The sequence below is a fragment of the Colius striatus genome, chromosome 6, assembly GCF_028858725.1.
Source record: "Colius striatus isolate bColStr4 chromosome 6, bColStr4.1.hap1, whole genome shotgun sequence".
In the NCBI taxonomy this organism is placed as follows: domain Eukaryota; kingdom Metazoa; phylum Chordata; class Aves; order Coliiformes; family Coliidae; genus Colius; species Colius striatus.
The window spans coordinates 17,276,141-17,292,348 of NC_084764.1; the positions used below are offsets into that span (position 1 = coordinate 17,276,141).

The 16,208-nt window shown below is 38.5% G+C and overlaps 1 protein-coding gene across 4 annotated transcripts in view; it reads left to right on the forward strand.

Annotated features, from left to right (window-relative positions):
- Nucleotides 1-838: 838 nt before the first annotated feature.
- SCFD1 (sec1 family domain containing 1) overlaps nt 839-16,208 on the forward strand; it is a 50,488-nt gene continuing 35,118 nt past the window's right edge. For 2 of the 4 annotated variants that reach the window (XM_061998940.1, XM_061998941.1), the window contains exons 1-10: nt 839-921; nt 2,904-2,974; nt 3,799-3,887; nt 5,281-5,371; nt 6,199-6,321; nt 7,499-7,586; nt 11,384-11,473; nt 12,257-12,312; nt 12,973-13,058; nt 14,588-14,687. In XM_061998940.1, coding sequence (XP_061854924.1) covers nt 891-921; nt 2,904-2,974; nt 3,799-3,887; nt 5,281-5,371; nt 6,199-6,321; nt 7,499-7,586; nt 11,384-11,473; nt 12,257-12,312; nt 12,973-13,058; nt 14,588-14,687 — 825 coding nt within the window. In that variant the 5' untranslated portion in view covers nt 839-890. The remainder of the gene's footprint in view (nt 922-2,903; nt 2,975-3,798; nt 3,888-5,280; nt 5,372-6,198; nt 6,322-7,498; nt 7,587-11,383; nt 11,474-12,256; nt 12,313-12,972; nt 13,059-14,587; nt 14,688-16,208) is intronic. The other 2 variants (XM_061998943.1, XM_061998944.1) reach the window with 2 other exon arrangements.

Genomic DNA, 16,208 nt, shown 5'->3' on the forward strand with positions numbered 1-16,208 from the left:
AATAGTGTTTGCAAAACTGCAACAGTCTGATTCTTGTATTGCATAAACAATGTTACTTTCTAACGGTAATTAGAATATTATGCAAGACTACAATTCTGTAAATACTTCCAGCTCTAACTTGAACTGCAGCATTACTGCCTGAAATGTTGCATCTCAAAGCAACATTATATTTGACAAGTGTAGCATAAGTGTTGAAATAAGTGTTGAAATAAGGAGTAATTGTGGGAAATAACGGCCATCTGTATGTTCAAAGTGCAATAAACGGTTAAATTTTGGTTGGAACAAATATGGAACTTCTTCAGTGTGCTTCTTTTGGTGACTTAATTTGGTTTTAGCTCTGCAAGTGTTAGTATGATTTCTTTTGTGTTCCTACATGTACACCTTTACACACATCTCGGATACGTCTGTATGCAAAACAGTGCATCTCTCCCCACTGAAGGGCATGGACAACTAAAAGGTGTCCCGCTTTGCTGCCCGAGGCAGCAACGCTCCCTCTTGCTCTTGCCTTTTAAGCCCGTTCCCAGAGAGCAGCTCACGTCTCTGGTCTTGGGAGACCCACTCTAAGACTACAGCAAAAACATAGCTTTTCAAAACCATATAAATGACAGCTCCTTTAATAAGAGTGGGGCCTGGGCTGGGGAAGAACCTACTGTCCGCGTTGCGGCTCGCCCGTGCGAGAAGAGAGCGGAGAATCGTCGCGGAAAGCGGACAAGGCGGCCCCATCTGCTGCAGTCACCGGAGAAGGCAGCGAGGCGGACGCACCTGCGGCGGGGCGGGGCGGAGAGAGGCGGCCAAGACGCGGCCGCGCCGCCCGACGAGACGCCACGTCGTCCGGCGGCTGCGTGCGCGGCGGTGGGCGGGGTGCTTCGGCTTGGCTGGCGGTCACGAAAATGGCGGCCGGTATCCGGGAGAAGCAGACAGGTAAGCTACTCCCCGCGGTCTGTTGCGCGGCGCGGCAGCTACCTTGCTCGGGGCTCGGGAGGGAATGAGGTCAGCCTTGTAGACGGGGGTTCCGCCGAAGGCAAGTGCAGGATGAAGCAGACGGGACCCAGGGGCGGGATGTGGCGTCTCCGCGCCACCTCGCCTCAGTCGGGGCATTCCAGTCCTCTCAGCCGACTCAAATCTCCGGGCAACCGGACGGCGGCCTTCTACTGCCACCTCCCCCTGGGGCCACTCAGCTGCCTCTGCAGTGGTGGGCCAGGGAGAGTGGGGCTCCAGAGTCCTCTGGCTGCAGCTTTGGCCGGGGTGGCCTGGCTCAGCTGTGGGGCACAGAGCTGTGCGTGCGCCCTGCCCGGGCGGCAGCGGGCCCAGGTCCGGGCCCGAGCCCTTAGGGATGTGACCGCAGATGCCGCCGTGGTGAGAGGCCTGCATGGTCCTGGAGTTCGAGCAGTGCGCGTCCTCTGTGGCCATGCGAAGCGCGCTGCGCTGTCTTGTTCCGTTTCGACTTGCGTTGTGCCCATGTGTAGTGTTTTTGCCAGGGCCAGGTTTTGGTAGCAAGGGGGCTACAGAGGTGGCTTCTTTAAACAAACATCTGCCAGAAGCTTCCCCTGTAGCCGACAGAGCTACTACCAATCAATTCTAAGGTGAACCTCGCAGCTGACCAAGGCCTGGCCAGCCACATCTTGTGTCCAGTTTGTGGCTGACTGTACAAGGTGTTAATGAGCTCAGCAAAGGAGTACCAAGATGGTCAGGGGCTGAAGCATTTGCCCTGTGAGGTGAGGCTGCAGGTCTGGGGCTTGTTGAGCCTTGGAGAAAAGGCAGCTCCTAGGTAGCTGGTGGGGGGGAGTATTGAGACGATTGATCCAGGCTTCTTGGGGTGGTGTATGGCAGGAGGGTGAGGAACAACAGGCCTAAATTGAAATGAGATATTAAAACTGGATATGAGGAAAAACTTTCTTACCACGAGGTCACTCACTGCCATAGGTTGTGCAGGGTGGTTTTGGTATCCTTTGAGGTTTGCAAGACTTGGCTGGATAAATCCCTGAACAGCTTGGACTGGCCTCACAGCTGACCCTGCTTGAGCAGGAGATTGGACTGGAGATATCTCAAGCTCTTTTCCAGCCTGATCTGCTAGAAGTTAACCTTTTTTGCTCTCCATTTGTGAGCAAAGCAGTGTACATTGCCTTGATTTCTGAAAGTTCCTCTTTGCAAAGGTTTGCGATGATTTTTGTATATGAGTTCAAAGAGAACAGCCACTAACTTGTCTTGATACAAATTATCTTTTGCTTCTAGTCAAAGACAGGAGAACAGCACATAGTGTATGGTTTAATCAGATAAATAAGAAAGGACTCCTTAATAGATTTTTGAGTTAGAGGCAGGTGGAGGAATCTGCTTTGCTTCCTGTGTTGAGTAGGAAGTGAAATGAAAGCTCATTCCTGTTTCAAGGAGTTTTCCTAAGGCAAATTTGGGGTTATTTTTGTACCACTTCAAGCAGCAATCTCTTCCTGTGAGTTCTCAAAATGTTTTGAAAAGTGTATCAGTTTCAGTCAGGTAAAAAGGTATTTTTTTGTTTGTGTGTATACTTTTGTCTCTGTGGGTAGGAAAGCAGATCATGGGAGTAAAGTAAACTAGGTCTTACTGTACAGTATGCACCTTCAGAAAGATACTGAAACTATTTTTGAAGCAAAACTGAATATAGCCCATATAACTAAAGAGAGATTCTTTCTTCATGATTTGGGACTTGGTTCTTTACCGTTTGCAGTATCTTCTAAGGCACATAGATTCTAGCTGACATGTGCCACTTGTCAAAGTTGCATACAGATAATGCAAATGTGACATATTGCATTTATATTTTATTATGATTTTCCTGTCAAATTATACCTATAATAAAGTCCTGGTAATGTGTTTAATTTCTGTTGTTGAAATGAAAAGAGAGTAAAGCATTTTTCTGCTTTATTTTCCAGTGGCGTTGAAATGTATGCTGAACTTCAATGTTCCTCCTGTTAAAAACAGCATAGGAGAGCCAGTATGGAAGGTACGAACTATTTGGACAACAATAGGGGAATTTTATTATGTTCAGAAAAGTTCAGATTTTCAAATTTCAGCTAACTCTTATTCTTCTCTGTTTTTAAATTGCACAAAATAACTCTTCCCATGTGTTATGAATATACAGAATTGAATATCAGAATTGCTGAAAAAAACCCCATAAGTGAGATACTGACTGCTGGAAAACACAGTGGCTGTTTCTTTAGGCAGTACTTTCATGAGCAACTGAGGAGGATGTTTTGAAATACATTTGGGTCTTGTTGACACCTGTTGGCAGGGACTTACGTGATACCTTACAAGTGAACTCACAGTCAGAAAGAAGCTCATAGAAATGGAAAAACTGTTGATAGACTTAAATTTTGGACAACTGAGCTCAAGCTATCTTAATAGCTTTAAAAAGTAAATAAATTGTGCAAGCTTTTGCTACTAAAGAGCATATATTCCGTCTCTTCTTCCATTCATTGTCTTTTTTTTTTTTGCTAGTTCCTTTTTTCCTTTCTGTTTGTTTTCTTTCTTCCCAAATGCAGTCAGAGAAATTCTATGCTTAGAGTTACAAACTTCTGACAGCAGATTCCTATTTGACTGATACTTTTTAGGAGATAGAAATGATGAATTTATTTCCCTTTATCATTAAGTTTCTTTTTTTTTTAATTAGTAAGCACAAATGTAAGTCCATGACAAATTAATGATTTGTTATAAACTGGTAAATGTTTAACACTTCAGGTTAAGACAGTAGTTCCTTAAACATGAATTCCTGTCTTCTATATGTCAACTTTTTACATAACTTTTTAAAAAGATATATGTCTATTTCAGGTTCTCATTTATGACAGATTTGGCCAAGATATAATCTCACCTTTGCTGTCAGTGAAAGAGCTGAGAGATATGGGCATCACTTTACATCTGTAAGTAAAAAAAAAAAAATCAGGAGGTTTTTTACTAAGATGAGGTTTAATGTTTAATATTGTCCCCAAATCACAAATAAAACATTGAAAATATTATTCTGAATCAGGGAGTGAAAAGGTCATTCCAAACACCGTTCAGCAGGATTTCTTAATAAGTAAAGGAGGTTCTTGCTCAAGTGAAAGAATTATCCAATGGATGTTTTAGGGAAGCTGTCTGTACACTTCCCTCTGTATTCATATGCCTTAAAATATTTTTGGCACAAACTGTTTCATGAGACAGTGCTTATTCTCTGCTTGTCTTTTTGCACATAGATTTTAATTTCTTGTCAAACACAGAATTTTGTAAGTATTATTTTAAGAGATTTCCCATTTCTCTCTCTCCAGATTGTGTTCATTTAGTTCATTGTCAATCCTTAGCTATGGTAACAGTCACAGAGGATCTCTGAAGATATGTTTATTCTTTTGAAAAGTTTATTAACTTTTAGAAAGTGAAGGGTGGAAATGGAAACACGGTTTAACATGTTGTATCAGCAGAAATGTGAGATAAATATATAAGCGCTTTCTCTGTCTTTGTTTTAGTGAGCAGGAAAGGCAAGTTTAAGAGAATGAAGTATGAAGGGTTTTTTATGTCAACAATTAATAATTAGAATGATAGAATAAGATCATAGAATCATTTCAACTTGAAGAGACCTTTAAAATTGAGTTCAGCCTTTGTCCCAGCCCTATCCACCCCTAGACCATTTCCCTAAGTGCAACATCCAACCATCTCTTAAACATCTCCAGGGATGGTGACTGCAGCACCTCCCTGGGCAACCCATTCCAATGCCTGACAACCCTTTCAGTGAAGAAATTCCTCCTCATATCCAGCCTGAACCTCCCCTGGTGCAACTTGAGGCTGTTTCCTCTTGTTCTATTGCTTGTTACTACAGAGAACAGACCAACCCTTGGCTTGCTGCAACTTCCTTTCAGGTAGTTGTAGAGAACGATAAGGTCTCCCCTGAGCCTTCTTTTCTCCAGGCTAAACAGCCCCAGATCCCTCAGCTGTTCCTCATATAAGACGTGCTCCAAATCCTTTACTGGTTTGGTAATTGTTGTATGTGCTTTCTGGATATAGTAATTTACTTTCGTCTGAACGTGTTAGTCCATTTTTTAAGATTCACAAAGTCTTTACTCAAACTTTGAATAAACTTCAGAGACCTCTGTTAATATATTAGTCAAAAAGTAATACAAATATGATTTTGCTGTTTTTTTCATGTTTTGTTCTTGCCGAAATCTAGCTAAATATAGGGGGAAAATATAGGAAATTGAATGTTTCTGGATGAATATTTAACTTTTATAACTTGACAAAAATGAGAGGGGGAATGCATTAGGGATGTATTTTTATTTCCTTCAGGCTTTTGCATTCAGATCGGGATGCTATTCCAGATGTTCCAGCTGTTTACTTTGTAATGCCAACAGAAGAAAATATTGACAGAATATGCCAGGTGACTTGCATGCTTAATATTTCAAATGAGCGGATGCAGCAGACTTTGAGTGTGTGAAGTAATCCCATACTCCTCAGAGCATGACTGTTCTGTATCTAGTTGTTGTGTGTGTCTGAATACCTTCGCTTACATTTTTTTTATATATTAACACGTATTTGTCAAAACAGTATTACTGCAAATTTTTAGATGCAGATCTTCAGTTTCCCAGAAAACGGAAGGGCAAATACACCTTCTGTAATTTGGAGAGAAAGTTTGGGGAGTGAAAAGACAAAGAGACAGTGGGCACAAAAGAAAGTGTAGGCATTCCATTCAAACAGAAGAAAAAGCTGTTTTAATGAGGGTAGCCAAATGCTGGAATGGATTCCCTGGAGAGTTTGATTAGTCTCCACCTTTACTGATGCTTAAAACTCATCTGGACACAATACTTGAGCCACCTGCTCTATTTGACTCTGAGTGAGGGCTCAGACTAGGCTAACCTCAGTTTTTCACATTATCTGGGAGGAATTGATTGAAGGTCAAAATCTTCACCAAGGGAAGGAAGAAGAGTGAGGGTTACTTCTAGCCAGTGCTAAGGTGTGGAACAGTACCTGCTATCTGATAGCATAAATTTTATTTCTACTTTTTGTGGTTCTGTGTTACATTACTTATGTCTAGTTCTGTAACCAAAAGGCTGTATGAACAGGGTTGTATGAACAGCTAAACACATCAAAAAATTTATTTTGATTGTGGATAATTGGAACATCACATAGTAAGACTGCTTTTTTAATTAGTCAGAAATATATTAGTACTTATCCAGGAAAAAAGGTTGTGGCTTTCCTTCCTTTTAGGATCTTCGAAACCAGCTTTATGAATCTTACTATTTAAACTTTATTTCTGCCATTTCGAGAAGTAAACTGGAAGATATTGCAAGTGCTGCCATAGGTGCTAATGCAGTAACTCAGGTGGCTAAGGTAAGAAAATCCTGCAGTCTCTAATGTTAAAGGTACTGCCTTTACAGGTGTTATTGCATTCTTACGTGGCCACTTCAGTGTAATACACAGCTTTTCTGACTGAATCGTGAATAAAAGAAATGTTTACCTAGATTCAGTGTCAGGCATAGATTTATTGGAGGGAAAAAAGGGAATGGGCAGTTAAGTCAGTACAGTTTAGTGCTACACATCAGCTCAGTCAGAAGTACCAAGTCCTGCAAGACATTTTTGCTAAATGATAAGAAGGGTAATGTGGTAATTTCAGGGTATTCCACATCTTGTCAGCGTAATGAGTACATCCAGGACATGTAAAAGGCGTGAGGTTTTTAGCTGCTGAATTTATGAAAAGTGCAGTGTGAGTGCAGTTGTCATTTTAAATAGTCAAGTGTATGGTAGAGGTGGATGTTTCATACATACTGTTATTTAGTACGCTCTATACTTTTATGGTCTGCAGGCAGGTATATACCCTCTTGTTTTTGTTCATTGCCTGTGCCAAACCTTATTTTCATATATACTTAAATACATTTACTTTTTCTCACTCCTATTAGGAAGTACTACTGGTATAAGAGAAAGAAACTTCTGAAATGAAATGAAAACTACTAGTATTATTTAAGCCTTAGATCTTTAGTAGGAGTAAATTGGTGTAGCACTGTGAACTAACTTTCTTAAATCTATTTTTCTATTGTTGTGTCCCATTAACAGTTTATGCTATAGAGAGGTTTAATTTTGTTCCTGAATGTCCAAGTGTGTTACAGAAAATTACAATTCATGAGCTATAACCTCAAGTTGTGTAGACATTGCCCTCTTTTCTCTCTCATACCTGAGAGATCAACACTGTTTATATTGTAGTCCTTTATATTAATAAAAAATAAACCTATAATATTATCATCTCCTCCACATGTGTTTTTAATGATGACTGACTACTAAAAATTTGTCCACAGAAATACTTGAGATTGGACTTCTTTATTCTAGTTCTTTTCAGGGTCTCTAATGTTTTGTGTTATCACTCAATCTTTATACAGGCTTTTTAATTCCTGTACTGTATCTTGCAGTAATAGGTGGTTCTGTAGAAGTTTCAAGAAGAAGTAGCAATAAATGACAGATAGGTTTTCCTGTCCTTCACGCTGCACTGTTCTGACCGTTATTCCTTGGTTTCTAGGTGTTTGATCAATATCTTAATTTTATTACTTTAGAAGATGACATGTTTGTATTGTGTAACCAAAACAAAGAACTTGTTTCATACCGTGGTAAGTAAAATTTGGATAAAAATTATACCAGAATGTCTAAAGCTGAAATTTACTTTTGAAGTTACCGCTAATACCAAGCAATGATTTTATTTTGCTTTGATCTGTGTAGAATTTGAGGTCATCTATTATGTAGTTTAGTCATAAAGGAAGCAGTTCTTCGATACTAATTTTAGCTACAGTGCTACAGCAGCTCAAGTCAACATATGTACTTGTTGTTGTTATTGTCCACATGGTTTTCCTTCCCTATTTGAATCTACTTTTTCTACTTTCCTGACACATTCAATACATTAAATCAGCAGAGAACTACCACCCTGCCTCTCCTGTCCCTGTTACTCAAATGGCTAACTATTACAAGGTGGATTGTCTTGCTGCCCCTGCTGTAGTTTCCCAGATATTCTCGTTTTCATAGAATCATAGAATGGTAGAGTTGGAAGGGACCTTTAGAGATGATCTAGTCCAACCCCCCTGCTCAAGCAGGACAACCTAGATCTGGTCACACAGGAACATGTCCAGGCAAGTCTTGAAGACCTCCAGGGAAGGAGACTCCACACCCTCCCTGGGCAGCCTGTGCCACTCCTACCTCACTGAGAAATAGTTTTTTCTTATGTTTAAGTGGAACTTTTTGTTTTCCAGCTTCATCCCATTACCCCTTGTCCTGTTGCTACATGCAATAGAAAAAAGGGATGCCCCAGCTTCATGATACCCACAATTCAGGTATTTGTAAATATTAATGAGATCCTCCCTCAGTCTCCTCTTTTCTAGACTAAACAGCCCCAGTTCCCACAGGCTTTCCTCATATGAAAGATGTTCCAGTCCGCTGATCATCTTGGTGGCCCTGCGCTGGACTCTCTCCAGCACTTCCCTGTCCCTCTTGAGCTGGAGATCCCAGAACTAGACACGGGACTCCAGATGAGGCCTCACTAGGGCAGAGTAGAGTGGGAGCAGAACCTCCTTTGACCTGCTGGCCACACTCTTGTTGATGCATCCCAGGATGCCTTTGGCCTTCTTGGCCACGAGGCCACATTGCTGATTCATGTTTTAAATTAGAACCAGTAATCTTGGAGCTACACTGTGTTTGGTCAGTTGCCTCATTCCATATAAAATAGCAGCTTATTCATGTGATCCAAAAATCCAGTGCAAGGGAAGCAGCAAAAGTGTAAGTCAGAAGCAAGATAGCCTTTTTTTAGCAGCAGCTCCTCATTACTTTAGTCCCAGTGTCGACACACAGTGTCACACTGCTATGACATATTTGGATGCACAGAATACTCACCAGGTACAGATAAGAAGTCTCTGTATGCCTCACTTAGCAGAGAGATTTTTCTCCTTTCTTGTCCGATTTCCAAAATCGGTATGTTCCTTTATGTGTTTCCATAATACTGAGTTCCATCTTGCATAGGGGATTGATTCCATTGTCAGGATGGAGGACCCTTTACTTTGAGAAGCAGACTTTTTCTTCCCGAAACTGACTCTTAAAAACACATCACAGAGCAATTATTGCTAAAACTTGACCAGCTCTCGTAAGATTCCTGCTAGCTAACAAGGAATTTGAATTAAAATTACTGAAAATGTTTTGCACCCACCAGTTTCTATGTGGATTGTTTTCTTTACTTGGGCCTCTGAAGTTTGCCACATGACGTGTGGTTTCACACTGTGTTTAAACCAGTCTATAAGTGGGCTGTTTCCAAAAGCTGATCGAATAGAAATCACATCTGCCGTAGAGAGGGATTAGTTTTCCATTAAAGCACTGAGCCGCTGATCACCATGTGAGTTTGAGGTCTGACACAGACAGGCAGTAGGAGTGCATGGATGAATAAGAAGTGATGAAGGTCTTTTGCCCTTGGAAAGTAACCCTAGTAGGAGACTAGCAGTTTGTATACAGTGTCGTCATCTCCAGAAGTCAGTGTAAAGAGGGCTGCTGTTCTTGCAGCTGCGTTGTTGTGTGTGGCCACACATGTAGCTGAATGGATGAACTAAGAATAAATATAAGAAAAAAAAGTCAGTTTTCAGTTTCCCAATTTCCTGACTGTATGACTACATTTACAGAGAGGTGATGTCAGGACAAATAAGCATGATAACATGCTTCAGTTATGTAAAAGGCTTTCACAGACAGAAAGGAGATAACATACTCTCTCTGTCCATGTGGTAATGGACAAGAAGTGATAACCTTAAATTGCAACAAGAAAGTTTCTGGTCAGATATTAGGAGCACTTTCTAACATTAAAGGTAGTGAAATATTAGAATAGATTACCCATAAACATTATGGCATTTTCATGTCTGGGAAGCTTTGGGGATTGGTTTAGACACAGAAATAGCGTAGGTTTATCTTGTCTTTGGGCAAGAGCAATGGCTAAATAATCATTCAGGCTCCCTTTAGGTCCCATTTTTCTGTGACTGCATAGAAGGAAGAGTATATGGCTAATACTAGTATACAGTCGATGTTCATGGCATCCTGTTTGAATACTTCTTTACCAAATTTAGATCAATTTTGTAAAAGAACAAGAAAATGTAGGAGATTTAAGCTTACTTTTCTATAATAGATGCATCCTCAATAAGCTTGTTACAGTGAAAAGATAGTAATATATAGAAATCAATTCTAATTAAATTTTTTAATTGAGGAAGACATGGGAAAGAAAGAAAGGTTAGTTTCCTCCTGTAAACTGAGAGACCATTACTTAGAGGTCACTACAGAACTGTAGCCCCAGTTAATTTCAAAGCTTTGTTATTACAGAAAAATACAGACATTGGGAACAATCTGCCTTTGTTAATGCTGGTATTTCAGAAACCTGAACTCAGAATAAAAAAAGGATGCTGGAGGAGGGTGCTTATATTGCTGCTCTCATCTGATTAGCCTGGTAAAAAGTTTTACTTAGTAAGTATAGCTGCTGATAGAAATTCCTAAATTAATCCACCTGTCTGAAGTTCTTAGAGGGCAAAAGCTGTGGAAAAAAGCAGCTTTAAAGTTAGAGAATGATAATGACTGGCCACATATAATTTTGAGATGGAAGGCTTGTTAAGGTTCAGAGCTTTGAAGTTTGTTTTTGAAGAAAGAGTACAAGACAGGTAATTTTTACAGCTAAGATAAAGGAGAACGGGAATTATGGCATGAGTTCTGAGGTCCTGCTTGACTTGAGACCTATAATAAGATTAGATTGATGTTTCCTGTTCGATGGTATATTCTTTTCAGTATTAATTGTTTAATAGAAGTGTTGCTACATGTCTATTGTACTGACATAAATATATGAGGGAAATATATCTGTAGTGTGAAATGGTTTAGAACTTGGGAGTTATCCCTAACCTAGAGCCTGACAGTAATTTTTTTTTTTTTTTAAAAGGAATCTCCATCACAAGAGGTGGGATTTAGACTCTTTAATTATTGATAACTGCATACTGTAATTCTCTTTTAATTACACAAGTAATTCTGGAGAATTTTCTCTCTGCAAAGTGGTTTCCAAGTGGATCACCATTTCTGTCCTGCAACAGGGTTGTCTACAAGATTTTTAGTAATGTAATGCTAACACAATTTACAGTATACAGGGTCAGAGATAATTTGAAAAGATTATGTAGTGTTTGACCATATACAGTGAGCAATAATTAAGTTCTCTCATTTTTTTGCTTAAAAATTTTAAAAAAGGAGAAAAACTAATGAATGTGCTAAAAGAGGCATTTCACAGTTTTATTTCTTCTGCAACAAAAGCTGTTGGCTATTAACAGTAGGTAAGAGGAGGATTGCTTTCTTAGTATTAAAGTGGCATAAACTGCATTAACCCTATTCTTAATTTTTTTCCACATTATTCTAGCCATTAACCGACCAGATATAACAGACACAGAAATGGAAACTATAATGGACACTATTGTTGATAGTCTCTTCTGTTTCTTTGTTACACTTGGTAAGTTTCAAATTCTAGAATATTTTCCATAAGTTTTCTTTTTAGATAAGATCCATATTCAATGAGATGCCTAGAAGTTTAGTAGTTTCATATAGAAGATTAAGGGCAACATTAAATCTATCACAGAAGTCTTATTAGTTTGTGCAGTGGGTTAATGATCTTGCTCAAATTACTGCTCTACATCTCTGTGAAAGACAGTAAAGGCTCTCCTTCATGAGTGTCGTGTCTTAGTCTTCAGTATCAATGGAAGAAGAATACAAAATGCAAAGGTTTGGATTCACTGTTTTTACAAAATTCTCTTGATGATTCATTTTACAAGGAAGATCGATAGTACTTTGTAACGCTCAAAATAACCCACACAGAAAAAGAAGAAAAAAGACCCCTCACACAAACCCTACAAGCGTTAAACTGAAATATGGAATAGGATGGTATATTTAATATACTTATTGTGAGTTTTCTCGAGAGTTTTCTTGATGTTTAGCTCAAGGTTTTTTTGTAGTGATGACATTTAATCTAAGTTCTCACTGAAATCCATCAGTCTGAGGTAGCATAAGAGGAGCTAGGGATCACTGTGGGACAGACTATTCAAGAGAGACTGTTGGACCTGTTCACTTCTGTCAAGTATTAGCATGATATAGTCACCTAAACTCTATGATAATGGAATGTTCATATTTATATACAGAAGTGAGAAACAGTAGCTGAAGATTTTGAAACCTGAAAGCCTATGTAAAAAGTGCTTTTGAAAACATTACTCTGCAGTGAGTTGTAACTGTCTTTTATTAGGAGGTATTCCTATAATAAGATGCTCAAGAGGAACTGCAGCTGAAATGGTGGCAGTGGTAAGAAACTATTTTCTAAACAAGTATTATTGTTTTAAAACTTTCCTAACAGCTTTCCTAACAGGAAATAAAACTGGAAAGGAGATACACCAGTTTTCCTTTCTGATTTCAATTCCATGGAACTCATCTGTAGAAACTGTAATCTTATGGACTCATCTGATGAGAAATTTAAACATTAATTCTTAGTGTAGAACTTATCAAGATTTTCTGAAAGGCATTGTGATTACAACTGTTATACTATATATACACTGCTGAAAAAGTGGCTGCCTGGACTGCTGTTTTTATGTGTGTCTTAGTAAGAAATGTTTATCTTCCTGGGAAATGCTGTCAGCACAAGACATCTTTACTATATCAAGTTAAACTGACGTTGAACTTGATCATCCAGTAGGAATTAGGAGAGGGTACTAATTGCTTGCAGGGAGATTAGTGAGCATAAAGGAAACATCTTTGTAGTCCTGAATATAGGTATAAATGCTCAAGGGAGAAAACAGAACAAAAACCTTACTTTCTTTCCCATGTGCAGTGGACCTAGACTTCCAGAGGTAGGGCATTTATAAACTACAAAACAGCACAATAGATCTTTAAATGTTGATCATATAAAGAGGTTAGGAAGCTACTGGTTTGTTAAAAGGTGTTTTGGTTTTTTTTGCCCCCCCTCAGAAATTAGATAAGAAGCTCAGAGAGAACCTAAGAGATGCCAGAAACAGTCTTTTTACAGGTGACACGCTTGGAGCTGGCCAGTTCAGGTATGGTCTTAGTAATAACTGTGTATTTTTATTTTTCATATTTCAGTTGTCTGAGATTTCTCATTAGGGTAAGTCACCACTGTTCTGAAAACTGTATTTACAAGAATTTGGTTTGAATTCTATATTAAAAGAATTTATATACTCTTAAGGAAGTCTTCCAATGTCTTAGTGTAACCTGTTTGAAAGCTTTCATAGTTTTCATTTGCAGTCCTAGGACAGTGAGACAAAAATTACTTAACAAACCAGGTAATTTTGTTCAACCTCTAAACCCAGCAAGAACAAAGCTCCTGCAAATACACTCATTTTACAGGACCATGATAAGCAGCTGAATACATACCAGAGTGTATGTATTAGAGATTTGTAGCCCATTAGAAAGAAAGAAATTCCCATGTTGTCACTTACAGGCACTGTTATCTGTTGCAGTTATGTGAAAAGCAGGTATTTCTCAGCTGATGCCTGTATCTAGCGAGGAGGACTGCTTAAGGGTTCCTGTGGATGCTTCCCCTCTGTGTTGCCCCCAGACAGCTGAATACTGCACATGCTTCTTTAGACAGGTGTATTACAAAAGTTTACACTGTACATGAAAAGGTAAGGAGATGTATTGGGAAGACTGTAGCTGAAGGAAACAGTTATGATCTCCTAACAGGATATAAAATAGTAATGATATCTTTGACTGAGATGAAGAACAGAACTTGAATGAAAGACAAAAAAAACCCATTAAAGGTGGCAAAATTGAATGAGATTGAAAGGTGTTAGGAGAGAATAGCTATGAAGTACCTGTTCACTCATATTGATGGGAACTAAATTGTAACCACTGTTTTTTCTCTTGTGAGAGGTGGCTTGTTTTCCTGATAGTACAGCATTATTAGCCTCAGGAAACAAAAATGCAGGGGAAGGGAAATGTGGGAACCTTTAACCAGTTAAACAACTTCTGATCTTTAGTCCGATTTTCATAATTTTGGATTTTTTGTAGCCATAATTCAAGACATGTAGACATGTCTGCATTCTTTCTCTACAAAATTGAGTATTGATGGAATTTTACCATAGTTCATTTCAGAAGTTCCATCATTTTTTTCTCACTGGACTTCATATACAACCAAAGAGAAAAATGAAATTAAAAACCCTTGAGAGTACTGTTTTATATTTGAGTTTCATAGTGAGGATTAAGGTCAAATATTAACCATTCGAAACAGTTGTTTGGAACTCAGACATGTATCCACACAGAGAAATAGCAGCTAATACTTAAAAGGCTAGGTAGTGTTTACTGTTTTAATTTCTTCTCTATATTTATACATTGACATTTGACTTAATCCAAAACAAAATAATCTTTTTATTGTGACAAAGCCAGTGATTCATGGAGTTTCTGTCAATGACCAGCCCCAGATGCTTTGGGAAAGGCTGGAGGAGTTCTGCAGTAGGTAGTTAGGCTTTTAACTTAAAATATTATGGAGAAGGTGACATCACTCAGCATATTGCTGGAGTGTTCTAAACATGTTTAAAGAAGTACTAATACAATGTCATCTTTTCAGCTTTCAAAGGCCCCTATTAGTCCTTGTTGACAGGAACATAGATTTAGCAACTCCTCTACATCATACTTGGACGTACCAAGCTTTAGTGCATGATGTTCTGGTAAGAAAAAATCTGATTTTATTATCAAAACTATTTCACTCAGTTTGTTATTAAACTAAATACAAATGTCTCTTTTAATCCAAAATCTGTCTGTTTCATCTGTTTTATTTGGAATTTGTTTAGTAAAAAAACAACTTGGAAGATTTTCTCCAGAGGTTTATTTAGCAATAATTTCTAAAATGGTTAAAAAGTTGAATTCTTGATAGTATCAAGAGACAGATAATTCAGCAATCCTAGCTTTTTCTTCAGTAGTTCATCATCTTTTCTGTTATGTAAACTCCAAACTCAATATGTTGTGCAGTTGAGTTTTGAAAAATAATTGCTTTTATTGAGTTTTTAAACTGCTTTTAGTATTAGTTTGAATTTCTAAAAGTATCTATTTCTGATTTTCTCCACAAGGTGGTGTAGGTGTTCGGTACAGAGATATCAAATGGAAGATGTCCCTACTGTGAGGAATCTAAATAGATTTTTTTTTTTTTTTTTAATTTAAGTAGCCTTAAACCACCTTTAGTCCCTCAAATTTATTTTATAAAACCAGAAGTAGATATGTACTTGAGTAAACGCAAATATTATTTATGTAATATTTCTGCATTTTGCCATCTAGCTACGGGAGTAAATAATAAAAGATAATGTGAATAAGAATAATTACTGTCTGGAGGCTTTTTTACACTGTAGAGCTAGTCATGCAAATGATTTCAATATCTAGCATGGAGAAATATTTTGGTTTTATTATTGAGACTGTTAGAGGAATACGTAAAATATACATGTGCACAGTAAGTGTTTGTATACAAAGTTAGTTGTGAACTGTTAGTTGTGAATAGCCATACCTACCTAGTGCTGTCCAGAAACATATATTGCTACAATGATAATATTTTAGCACTAATGGGATGTTTTGGGACATTTCAAAATGTAATTTATGTAATAAATCTATTACAAAAAGTCCCTTTCTCTTAAGGATGCTTTGTACAAATAAACTTTGGCCAGGTTTCTTTATGAAAACTACATAAGAAAAAGCCACGGTTTGCACCAATAACTGTTGACCCAGCTTAGAGACTTGCAAATAGAAGTGCTGATTTCCTACAGGCTTCTTTTGAAAATCAGTGAAAGAGTAGGGGACAGTGACCCAAATTAGAATTTTTACAGATATAAATGCTGTTGCACAAGGTCTACACTCATTGCAGTTTGTTACCTGCCAACCATTTAATCAGCAAATGCCCACTTACTAAATAGTAAATACATGCAAAACTCCATGTAGATGTCTGCTCCTCAGCTACTAGGGAGAGAAGGTAGTGTCAGGTGGCCTCAGACACGTGTTGGGGTCGGACTTTGGTGCATCAGGTTGCAAAAGGATCAAAGATGTAGTGGAAGCTGAGGACAACTAGAGCTACAAACAATGGAGGTGTATGAGTAACGCTAGAAGAGTGATTTGAGGATCCTTGGATGTATATCTGTATTGCATGAGGTTTCAGTAGTTTCTCTGAAGCAACTCTTTAAATATTGCAAGTTGCATCTAATTTTTGA